Raw genomic sequence first — 12,025 nt, forward strand, 5'->3', positions numbered from 1 at the left:
TTGTCAATCGCGTAGACAAGAAGAACCGCATTCTCAAAGGCAGTGTTGCCAGATCTGACAAGAAGGACAAGAATAGAGGCCAAAACCCGCCCAACCGTCACGGAAATCTGACTATTAAGTAAGCCGAATTTTATATTAGCAGGCCCTGTTTGCAGTGCACTGTTGGATGTACAGAGAAGTATTGCTAAATTAGTTAGCTACTGATGAAAACGTAAAAATGTGATTATTCTCTGGCAAGTTCTGCTTGTACGTATCTGTGCTCAGGGCCGTCCATGCAGGTAGCTCATCAGTTCTGCCCTTCAGTGTCAGACTTGACAAAATTTGACCTACTAATGTTGACAAAAGGTTATTATTATTTTTCAGCCGAAGACAACATACTTTTCCTTACAGTAGCAACTATGAATGAATCATCATCATCATAAAACACTAAACACAAACGGATCTAAACATTATAGTAAACTGGTCCTATTTCCAAGGCTGTGACTTGAGTAATACCGTGCATTACAAACATTTATAGTTGTAATACTTATAAGGAATAATAAAACAGGCTACTTGGTGGTATTCTTGCAATTTTAATTTCAGTGTAAACTGCTGGAAATGACTGCTTGAAAGACTGTTAGGGTCCACTTTATGAGCTTGTCTGGAACAGTCGCGCTGTGATAATGGATCTGCAGCTGATCACAGGCGCCAACATTAAAACATTCTGAAATTAACAACTTTGATTTTAAAAATCGAGACTGCAGATAAAAACAAACTTTAGATTCTAAAAAAAAGTCCAGGCTTTTGAGGGCCCTCTCTATGTTAGGGCCCCTGGGTGCTTAGTCCCACTTCTTCTCACTACGACACCCTCGCTCTAAAATGTATAATTATCTGAACGGAATTTTGAACGGCAGTGACCGAGGGAGGGCTCTCCTGTTGTAGCCTCCAGGCCGCGCGGGGCGCAAGAGCGCGGGGAGCGCAGGTACACGGAAGTCTTTCCCACGTGAAGGATGTTTGAATTATTTTGGTCCATGGATTCCGACAGAAAGCACAGAGTTTCACATTAAGTTAAAGCTTATTTAGAGCTCTATGCAGTGTGCGCTGGAGTTTAGCTGTGTGACAGTTTGCTGACATTATGCCAACGACCACCAGGAAGAAGCAGAAGCAGGGGAGGGACACAGCGGTAAGGTGAACTTCTTCACTCCCACAGTAGCAGAGAAAAACCTCATTTATCAGGTACAGACACATTTACCGAAGTAATGCACTTGAGGTACTTGTACTATGAGTATTTCCAACACATCCAGCAGTTCATGCAAGTGGCTGGTTTTAATGGCTGATCAGTGGGTTTGTTAACAGTTACATGGTGAAAATTAAAAGCTTATCAAACACACTGCTTTTTTTAATGACTGGTGTTCTATTGATTTTGCCTGAATACTCTCTGGCCTCAGACATTTACAGTTACGATGGCTCTGTGTGTTTGTGGTCTGATCCAGGTGCAGGGAACCAACGACAGCAGCGTGGTGAGCAAGGTGTCTGCTGCAGCGCAGGGCTACTTCCACGACAACTTCCTCCAGCACTTTGTGTGCAAAGTGGCCCGGAGAGCCCCGCTCATCAACAGGTCAGTCCAGACCTCATTCTTTACAACTGCACAGCTGTTCATGGGACTGAATGAATGGTCAGTTGTTTTATTTAACAGTCAAACTACATATTCAGGAGATGTCTGGTCGACAGTGGAGCTGTAGCATCAGAACATAACTTCTGCAGAGAGAAAGCTAAAGTATGAATGATACTTGTGCAGCCACAGTGGATGAAAATGTGTATATCATCACATTTAATGACATAATAATTCAAAGATTTGGACTGACATGTTCATAATTTGGTAAATCATAAGCTACACCTGAATGTGCCCAGATGCTGGTTGGTTAAGCCAACTGACAACTAATGAACTGTAATTACTGATATATTACTAGTCTTTCTTTACTTTCTGTCCTGCAGAAATGTCTGCAGAATGTGAAAAATAATAAAATGAGACATGTAATCAACCACAGCTTTGGATAATTACAGTTTATGATCGTACGTATCAGACTCTTCAGTTCAGTTTTATGTTTTAGGGGCTACTATGTGCGCTGGAGAGCTGTGGACCACTGTGTGAGGAGGTTTTTACAGGTTACTGAAAACTGCCCCAAGAGACAGGTAAGTTAACCGTGTACTGTGTCCCCCTAGCAATATTTTATATGGAGGGTTTGCTTTCTGACGAACCATGAATTTCACGTTCTATTTTTCACTTCTTCTGTCGTTATCTTTCCTCTTTTTGTAGATCTTGTCTTTGGGCGCAGGTTTCGACTCTTTGTATTTTCGCCTACATGCAGATGAAGCTCTTTTCAGGGCTGTTGTGTTTGAGGTGGATTTCCCAGACGTCACCCGGCGTAAGACTGCCCTGATCGATTCAGATATGACACTGAGGCGGATGTTAGACTCAGATTTACCTCCTCCTACAGGTTTGTCTTTTCTTTTACAAACACCAAACGTGTGTTTACTGAGGTTATGTTAGATTTCATTAGCTTATGTGTGTCTGTCTTTCTTCAGGACCTGTGTATGTGTGTAGTGGTCAGTACCGTCTGTTAGGGTTGGATATTAGAGAGGAGTCCCAGGTGGTAGAAGCTCTGGATGCAGCTGGGTTGGACTGGGCTGCCCCGACTCTAATTCTGTCTGAAGTGGTGCTCACCTACATGGAAACACAAAGGTAAACAGTGTGCATATATAAAATGTGGGCTGGGACATCACTAACGAGTGTTTCCATTACATGATCACAGTCATACAGCAGCAGTGTGTTGTATGTTGTGTGTTTTCCAGGTCTGATGTTGTCATCAGTTGGGCAGCAAAGCTCCTGCCTCAGTCGCTCTTTGTGATGTATGAGCAGATCCATCCACACGATCCCTTTGGTCGGATCATGCAAGATCATTTCCTGAAACTAAATTCAACCCTGCACGCCCTCCGACAGTACCCAGACACAGCTGCACAGAGACGCAGGTTCCTGGACAAGGCCAGTGTGAATATAAATATGTATTAGTGTGTCCTGTAACTGTTAAAGTGTGAAGGGCAGTTTTAACCAAATCTGCCCGTGAACCTGTGTTTTTGTGTGCAGGGCTGGGAGCAGTGTGTGTGTCTGGATATGAATGACTTCTACCTGGGGCTGGTCCCTGAGGGTGAGAGGTGCAGGGTGGAGATCCTGGAGCCTTTTGATGAATATGAGGTTGGCTTTTGAAACGCTGTATCCATGCACCAAGCTCCCAGACAACTTAGTCTGCAAAGTGTCTTAGTTTTGATGTCTGTGTATCTGTCCTTCCTCAGGAGTGGCACCAAAAATGTTCCCACTACTTCATCCTCACTGCATGTCGGGGCTCTTTAATGGCTCAGGCTGTACTCACACATCCTCCAGGTAGGGTTGGGCGGTAATAAGGTATATACCGCGGGTCTAAAATAGCAACAAAAATGTAATGCACTTACATAGGATATATGTTTAAATATTAAACATTATTTATTTAATACATTGTGTGGTTGAATTTTCAGTTTTGCTTCAGTAGTATAATGTGTTTTACTTTTGGAGACGTTTGATAAAGTTTATGAACGTGACGTCCTCACGTGACAGCGCGGAGAAGGCAGTGCTGTTTTAGTATTAGTGTTTGCTATTCAGTTTCTGAAAGGTGTAGGTACAAGCCAACAGTTTGCTGACGCCGTCTGAGCCTCACGTTCATAATTTTTCATTCAGGCTTTCCACCTGAAAAACTCGGCACCGGACAACGTGACCGGCAGGTTTTTCAATTTACCGGACAAATGTTTTTATTAAATGTTTATATTCTGAATTTATTGAGCTTAAAATGATAAATGATATGCAGGATATATAAGAATGATATCAAAGCATGTCCATTTATAATCTTTTTATTGGAAAGTATAGGCTGTATCAAATAAGCGCCGTCAATTGATTCCCATGCGTAACTAATAAAACGAATATTGCACAAAGCTGCGCTCTTTTAACACAAATATAAAGAAAGTATTGTCAGATAAAACAATTTGCAAACAACAAACCCATCAGGCCTGGCTCATACTATTTTAATAACGCAGCGTGCTGCCAACTTGAAATTAAAAAAAAGTGTTCGCGATATGCATTTTCAAATATCCTATATATGCAATAAAAACTATATTAACAAACTGTAAAAGATCCCTTGACATGTTTCAGGCTGTTTTTAATGCTTTTTTTTTTTTTTTTGCTGCAGTGAATTGTCTACAGGCTACAGCAGCTGAATTAAAATCAAAAGTGCGCAGTGTCTCTCCGTAACTTGCAGTGCGCATTATTCCGTAGGCGCTGTTTGGATGCGGCTCTGCAGAGAGAAACCTCTCTGTGCTGGCGCACTGGAGACGGGGTCACGCAAGCTATCCGGGCCAGTTTAGCCCAGTCAGGGTAGATTTCGCTGAAATCTCTAATGAGAAATTCTCATGCTGTTGAGAAGTTCAAGCCTCCATAATCACGGAGAAGCGATGGCGTCTTGTTGCGCACTTGTGGCATCTATGAGCGGCTGTAGCTGCAGCCGACTTGTCCTCACCTGTAATGTCTTTGATTCAAAATTCAGATTGTACTTGTAGGGAATGTTTTCACCTGACAGTTTGACCGGCGGGGTTAGAAAATACCGGCAGATTTTAACGGAAACCCGGGTCACTGTAATAACGTATAGCGGGGTAAAATGTGGAGGTTTTACGGTATGAAAATTTGGATACCGCCCAACTCTACTTCCAGGTAAATTTCATCATGACATCTTAAAAACAATTAGTTTGCTTCTCTCTATGTATGTGCTTCCTAACTAAGGTTTTTTCCTCAGTATCGCCTGTGCCATCCATAAGCCCATCTCGGAGCCCTGTAGCTCTGAGTGTTAAGACCGTCCCAGTTTGTCTGGAGGGGCTGGGGATGGCTTCCACTTCGGTGAGCTCAGGACAGGTCCTGCTAACAGGAGGCTCCAGCAGAGGAGGCAGGGGGGCAGTAACGAGAGTCCTCCTCAGAGGCCGGGAAGGCTGGAGATCTGTCAGTGTGGAACCATCGGTGGATTTGGGTGAGACGACTCGATGCTTTCGATTTTCTGAATGACAGGCTTGGTTAATCCATAAAATGTTAGTTTCAGCTTGAATCTGAAATTTTATTTAAGTGCCTCTCCCTTGACTCACACAGACCAGAGCATCTGTACAAAATCACTGACTCAGAAAAGCTTGCTGGTGTTACCATTACTGGTTACTGGTTATATTTCTAGTGTAATGAATAAAATTGTGAAAGTAAAATGAGACACGTTTTTCTTCCAGTGTGAACAGCAGGTTGTTGTGTCGCTCTCTCCCAGGTGTCCGACTCTACCACACCGTTACACCTCTTCCTGGAGGAGGTATTGTGGTGTACGGAGGTCGCTCCTCTCCTCTCAACCCAATCAGAAGCCTTTTCAAAGTAACTCTGGAACCCTGTGGTCCACCTGGTCCTCTGGACTCACAGGACCAAGATGCAGTGAGACTTTCTGTAGAGCAGATGGTCTGTACGGGTCATCCACCGCCGCCAAGATGGAGGCACACTGCTGCCATCATCAGTCATAAAGGTGAGAAGTCTTAAAAGAAAAGAAGTCTCACGTGATTCCTCTCTTTCGCTTCCTTCTTTTCTTTGTCTCTCACTCATTCATTTTCATCAGTTTCTTATGAAACAATAAGGTCTTCTCTTTCTTCTCTATAGGCAAAGACTTTCTGTTTGTGTTTGGTGGAAAGAATGAGTCAGAGGCAGTTCTGGGTGACGGCCACTTCCTGTGTCTTGACCAGCAGCACTGGACTGAGGTTTGCCAAGTCCCTATAAATGGGTTTTTAATGTCACACAGTGATAGCACATAATTATCTTGTCTCTCTCCACATTCATTTAAATTGGGCCTCATGGGAGAAGCAGAAGAATTTCTGTTTAAGTTAAAATTTTCTCTTCAGGTTCAGACCTGTTGTATCAGTCATGCACATAAAGTCTGTTTTGCATTTTCTTCATCCTTTGCAAGAAAACAAAAGACCCAAGAAACCCTGGCTCCCGCTGCCTCTCATGCTCCGGGGAAAGACCCACAGAGCCTCGCAGGTGTACGCTGGTCACGAACCTCCTGTTCTCTGTATCATTGTCATAATGGCTTGACAACTGAGAGGCTTTTTAGATTTTGGTTTATATATATTATAGGATATTTTTGACCCAGCAGCTTATACATTTCAGCTGCCTCAGGATGTTTATGCAGGTCTCTGTTCAGTTCAACAGTGTGACACCTCCCACAGTAATAACCCATGCTGTAATATCCTGTCTGATAGCTCCATGTCTCTAACACCACTCGACCTCCTCTCATGTTTCATTCTTTATTTAGTCTGTCACAGCACCACTCTGATGAAACTTCACCATCAGCTGTAATATTTATATTTTCTGGGAGAAGAGTATGAAAATATTCTTCCATGAGGCCCAATGCTTGTGTGTGTATTATTCACAGATCCCAGCAGAGGGCGCAGCACCACAGGGCCGCCATTCCCACTCAGCATGTTCATATCAGGGAGGTGTGGTGGTGTTTGGAGGACTGGACAGACGGGGAGTGCCACTGGGGGACACAGTGGTGTTAAGGCCCACTGACCGAGGCTTCTCCTGGGAAAGAATAGAGGTGCAGCCCCCCCCTGTTCCCAGGTCTGTTGTTTCTCAGAGCCACTGACAGAGACTTCACACCATCCAGACTCTGCCCTGAAGCTTTTTTATAATCAATAAGATCTGATGTCATGTGTTTTGTTTTAGATACTCTCATTGTGCCCATGTGATTGGTGAGAGGCTGGTTGTAGTGGGTGGAGTCTGGCTGCATTCAGATGGTGTACCGGGTGTTGTGGTGATCGACCTCAGCACACAGAGCAGTGTGGAGTTCAGTCTGGACACGGTCAGTGAACTTTAGTTGGACCTAATGGACACATATTACAGTCACAGTCATTTTAAATGAAGCTCAGTGCCACTTATTGTGTTGATATATCACCTCAGGCCGTAAAGGCCCGGCTGTGTTTTTTCATTCATCACGCAGCCTCATGATACTGAATAATAAATCGCTGTGTGTCCTCCTGCCACCTGTAGGCCTCTGTGCCCTGGCCTGTGATGCTCCACTCTTTCTGCTCTGAGCTGACAGACTCTGAGGAACCCGAGCTGCTCCTGATAGGCGGGGGAGGGAACTGTTTCTCCTTCGGGACTCATTTCAACCCTCAGCCTGTCACCGTGGAGCTCAGACCTGCGCTGGGATGAGATATTTCTACGCTCAGAAATCCATCGTCTCTGGAATTACTATTGAGCCCTGAAGTGTGGGTGTCTAGGTTTGCAAGGACACATAATGTTCAAAGACATTAAAAAAAAACTCTTAAGAAATGTCTTCAGTCTTCTTGCTGGACAGGTTTTTTATTTGTGAGACCTCAGAAAATTAAAGTCCAATAGTGACTCAAAGTGCCCTGACACAGATCATAGCAAGTCTTTTAATGTTTTGGATGGAGGTTAAATCATTCGGTGAAGCGCCTGAAGGACTGGACTGTAGGACTGGCAGCACCCCAGTCGCCAGGCTTGCGGTATTCCCCCTTCTCCAGGAAGTACTGGCGTCCACGGTAGTTGGGGTGCTCATAGAAAACCCACCAGCCGTCGAAGACCTTGCAGGAGTTGACTTCCCTCCAGCGGAACTTCTCCAGAAGGGAGGGGCAGTCCTCTGTGGCCTCGTAGGCCTGGCCCCCGAAGTCTGCCTTCTCATAGAGCTGCATCTTGTACTGGGTCCCACTGGTCTGGAAGGTGACGGGACAAAGAGAGGGAGACAGTGGGAGTTTCGGAGCAGGTAGTGGGGGGTTAACATAGAAGATAGGTGGAGGTGGTAGTTAGTGCAGGGGGTTGGGAAAGAAAGGGAATGGAATGTGGGGCGAGAGAAAAGGGGAAGGGGGGATATATAGGGAGATGAGATTTGGATCTTACAGAAGGAAAAATGTCTGTAGGGCAACACTATTTTAATAATAACTCGAGCACCGTGGTGAAGTGGCCTTTGTACAGACTGTTCACTCGGACGCCGCCCCTCACTGTTCGCTCTGTTTTTGCTTTTATAAACAGTACAACACTACAACATGCTCGTACTAACCACATTGATTTTTGTATGAAAGTGGTGTCCCCGAATCTGCCTGCAGGCTGTGGGTCCATTGGACCAAAGCCTGATCATACCAATACGCTGACCCAGGTATTGGCCTCCATTGACAAAGCCCTGCAGTCACTGGTAGCATCAACACTATAGCATGACCTCTTTGACATGCCCCTCCGTTGGTTTCTCACGCTAACCCTCAGTTCATGAACCTCCAGCTCATCACTCACAGTCACAGCTGAGGAAGAATCCTGGTAGAGTTTAGTTTGCATGTAATGTTCAGCGCTTTCAACAAGAGAAGTTAGACTGTTAAATAGATCTCAGCATCAGCAGCAGATCAGACTGGCCCGATGGCTGACTTACAAAGTGGATCATCTTGCAGGAGCTGAGGCGGTCGTTGAGTCCCATCCAGCGCTGGTACTCTGGGTACTCCCCCCTGGTCAGGACATACTGGTAGCCCATGTAGTTGGGCCTCTCGTACACCACCCAGGCCCCACTCTCCACCCGGATGGAGTTGCAGCGGCTCAGGTAGGTGTGGAAGTCTGAGCAGTCGCTGTCGCACTCATAGCGGCGGCCCTGGAAGTTCTTGTCCTCGTAGAAGACAATCTGTGGAAGAACACATGCCAGTCTTAGCTCTCATCCAGATTTTACAGGATCTGTGTGAGATTCTCTGAAGGGTGGCTCGTCTTGATGTTTTTTCAGTGCAGCTCTATCAAGACCTTCTCCTGTGAAACTTGGCTCATCTGAAAACCAAATTAAAATATCCCATAATCCCCACATAGGTATCCACATTCATAGCCTTGGCTTAAACCCACACTTTACCGCTTAACTAACAAGCCACCGTGCTACCTGTCCCAGTCCCGCTCTGTCTTAACTCACCCTGCCCATCGTGGATCTAATGTGTGGGATAGCCTTGGTGATGTGAAGTGATGGTGATGGTGGTTCCCCCTGAGGTCTTGATGTTGCCCTGGCCACTCACTGGTCCCTTTTATATCCCCACTTTCCCACGTTTATAAACAGCAACAGTGGAGGCAAAAGGGGAACAATCGCTTTGTCATGAAAATGAGATCCAAAAATTGAGTCAGTGATTCTAGTGCTATTCAGTTTTTCCAGAAAAGCGAGGAAGGATTACGGCATAATGGCCGGGCATGGTAAGCGTCCATTGACCCCACTTCTCTACTGGCTGGGGCCAGCGCCCACCCCCCTGCTCCGGCTCTCGCACCATGTTGCACATGCCAGCTCCACCAGCTTGCCCCCACCTGGCAAGGACCTGCCAACTCATGACTTATTTTCTGCCTTATTTTATGGATGAATCCAGATAGAGCTGTGGTGGAAGTCGTATTCAGATCCTTTACTTAAGAAAAAGAACACACTATAAAAATACTCAGTCACACTAAAGGCCCTATATACTGTTAAGTATTACTGATTCATCCACTTTTTTTTGTACTTTTGTAGTTTGTCATTGAGGAACTAATTGCAGTTATTTTAAATATTATAGGGTTGTTTATAATGATGCACCATATTTTAAAAGCTCATTACACACAGAATGGCCACTTTAGTTGGTACAACTGTACCAACTCATGCTCGTCCAATCCAACAGCTCTGTCATTAATTCTACACATTTATAATGTTCAGTTTTCGTTGCCATTGTTGAAAATGTGTAAATTCAATGGTAAAGGTTGTGTTGTGCTAAATTATATTTGCATACATGATGGAAGCAGAATATCAGAAACACAGCTGAATATAACAACACCTCCAACCATGACCTTGGTGATGACACATATTTACTTGAGTAAAAGTACTGGTTGTAATTGTGTTTGCAATTCTTGCATTTCAGCGTGTTTCTCCGTCACTCAGATGAACTTCATTAAACTGGTTCCCATTACACCAAATCTTTAGAATATTGCTAGTGATGGCTGATTGAGGCTTTGTTGAAGCTTCAACACCTGATTCAAAAAAATGTTTCATTACCTGTGGCTTCAATGACACAGTGCTCAAGTAGGACATCTAGTGGTCAATAAAATGAAGTGCAATCATGATGTGTCATTTATTGGTTCATGGATTGATTGGGATTTGATTCGCCATGCACGTTCTTCTTCAACTACACTACATGTTTGTATGGTTTCAAGCTGACACAATAAAATACATATATTAAATATATATATTAAATACATAGGCTATATTATTTGACACCTCTAATTGTTGTAGGAAACAGCGATTTTCTTGGCCTGATATTTTGTGTTATGAATCGTAAGCTATCCTAAAACAAGTCTAAATAGTACATAGCTTAAAAGATGTTGAATAATAGATGTTGGGTGTTCAGTCCCCAAATGGGGATTTTTTTTGGCCTCAAAATGTCACAAAAATGGTCATAGTATAGTAAGGCGTCAAAATCGGCCAAAAAAAAGTCAGATTTTTTTTTGGCCTAAAATGTCATAAAAAACCTTATGTGGTACAAACGCCCACGCACACACGTTGTTCACGGCAGTGGAAACTATCAATTCAGATCAAAATTTTAAAAATGTACCAGGTTGTAAACATATTTTTTTAGGTTGTAAAAAAAATTGTGACTTTTTTTGGCCGATTTTGTCGCCTTACTATATTATGACGTTTTTTATGACATTTTGAGGTAAAAAAAATTTTTGACTTTTTTTGGCAGATTTTGACGCCTTACTATAATAGGACGTTTTTTATGACATTTTGAGATCAAAAAATTTTTTGACTTTTTTTGTCCGATTTTGATGCCTTACTATACTATGAAGTTTTTTAAGACATTTTGAGGTGAAAAAAAGTTTTGACTTTTTTTGTCTGATTTTGACGCCTTGCTATGACGTTTTTTATGAATTTTGAGGTCAAAAAATTCTTTGACTTTTTTTGTCCGATTTTGACGCCTTACTATACTATGACGTTTTTTATGACATTTTGAGGTCAAATTTTTTTTTAACTTTTTTTGTCCGATTTTGACGCCTTATTATACTATGACATTTTTTATGACTTTTTGATGTCGAATTTTTTTTTGACTTTTTTTGTCCGATTTTGACGCCTTACTATACTATGACGTTTTTTATGACATTTTGAGGTCGAATTTTTTTTTGACTTTTTTTGTCCGATTTTGACGCCTTACTATACTATGACGTTTTTTATGACATTTTGGGGTCGAAAATTTTTTTGACTTTTCTTGTCCGATTTTGACGCCTTACTATACTATGACGTTTTTTATGACATTTTGAGGTGAAAAAAAATTTTGACTTTTTTTGTCCGATTTTGACGCCTTACTATACTATGAAGTTTTTTATGACATTTTGAGGTGAAAAAAAGTTTTGACTTTTTTTGTCTGATTTTGACGCCTTGCTATGACGTTTTTTATGAATTTTGAGGTCAAAAAATTCTTTGACTTTTTTTGTCCGATTTTGACGCCTTACTATACTATGACGTTTTTTATGACATTTTGAGGTCAAATTTTTTTTTAACTTTTTTTGTCCGATTTTGACGCCTTATTATACTATGACATTTTTTATGACTTTTTGATGTCGAATTTTTTTTTGACTTTTTTTGTCCGATTTTGACGCCTTACTATACTATGACGTTTTTTATGACATTTTGAGGTTGAATTTTTTTTTGACTTTTTTTGTCCGATTTTGACACCTTACAATACTATGACGTTTTTTATGACATTTTGAGGTCGAAATTTTTTTTGACTTTTTTTGTCCGATTTTGACGCCTTACTATACTATGACGTTTTTTATGACATTTTGGGGTCGAATTTTTTTTTGACTTTTCTTGTCCGATTTTGACGCCTTACTATACTATGACGTTTTTTATGACATTTTGAGGTCGAAAAAAATTTTGACTTTTTTGTCCGATTTTGACGC

General features: G+C 42.4%; 2 protein-coding genes across 2 annotated transcripts; one reads left to right on the plus strand and one right to left on the minus strand.

The window, feature by feature from the left end:
- The first annotated feature begins 963 nt into the window (after positions 1-963).
- On the plus strand, positions 964-8,456 carry lcmt2 (leucine carboxyl methyltransferase 2). Its single transcript, XM_041057427.1, has 14 exons — positions 964-1,162; positions 1,473-1,597; positions 2,091-2,172; positions 2,297-2,477; positions 2,566-2,722; positions 2,833-3,022; positions 3,125-3,232; positions 3,331-3,418; positions 4,854-5,081; positions 5,361-5,606; positions 5,738-5,835; positions 6,510-6,697; positions 6,803-6,938; positions 7,127-8,456. The coding sequence occupies exons 1-14, from the start codon at positions 1,115-1,117 to the stop codon at positions 7,289-7,291; spliced, it is 2,040 nt and encodes a 679-aa protein (XP_040913361.1). The 5' UTR covers positions 964-1,114; the 3' UTR covers positions 7,292-8,456.
- crygs2 (crystallin, gamma S2) lies at positions 7,540-9,378 on the minus strand. The gene is made up of 3 exons (XM_041057426.1): positions 9,286-9,378; positions 8,517-8,786; positions 7,540-7,812 (listed from the first exon to the last, which is right to left on the minus strand). Exons 1-3 carry the CDS (start codon positions 9,376-9,378, stop codon positions 7,540-7,542), a joined length of 636 nt encoding a protein of 211 aa, XP_040913360.1.
- Between the last annotated feature and the right edge of the window lie 2,647 nt (positions 9,379-12,025).

Source organism: Toxotes jaculatrix, chromosome 15 (genome assembly GCF_017976425.1).
Source record: "Toxotes jaculatrix isolate fToxJac2 chromosome 15, fToxJac2.pri, whole genome shotgun sequence".
In the NCBI taxonomy this organism is placed as follows: domain Eukaryota; kingdom Metazoa; phylum Chordata; class Actinopteri; family Toxotidae; genus Toxotes; species Toxotes jaculatrix.

Coding starts and splice junctions, on each gene's coding strand:
- crygs2 (XM_041057426.1), bottom strand. CDS start 9,378: ATGGTGCGAGAGCCGGAGCAGGGGGGTGGGCGCTGGCCCCAGCCAGTA. Junction 8,787..9,285: donor CCATGCCCGGCCATTATGCC/GTAATCCTTCCT, acceptor TCTGGATGAGAG/CTAAGACTGGCATGTGTTCT. Junction 7,813..8,516: donor CCTGCAAGATGATCCACTTT/GTAAGTCAGCCA, acceptor GTCACCTTCCAG/ACCAGTGGGACCCAGTACAA.
- lcmt2 (XM_041057427.1), top strand. CDS start 1,115: ATGCCAACGACCACCAGGAAGAAGCAGAAGCAGGGGAGGGACACAGCG. Junction 3,233..3,330: donor AGCCTTTTGATGAATATGAG/GTTGGCTTTTGA, acceptor GTCCTTCCTCAG/GAGTGGCACCAAAAATGTTC. Junction 6,939..7,126: donor TGGAGTTCAGTCTGGACACG/GTCAGTGAACTT, acceptor TGCCACCTGTAG/GCCTCTGTGCCCTGGCCTGT.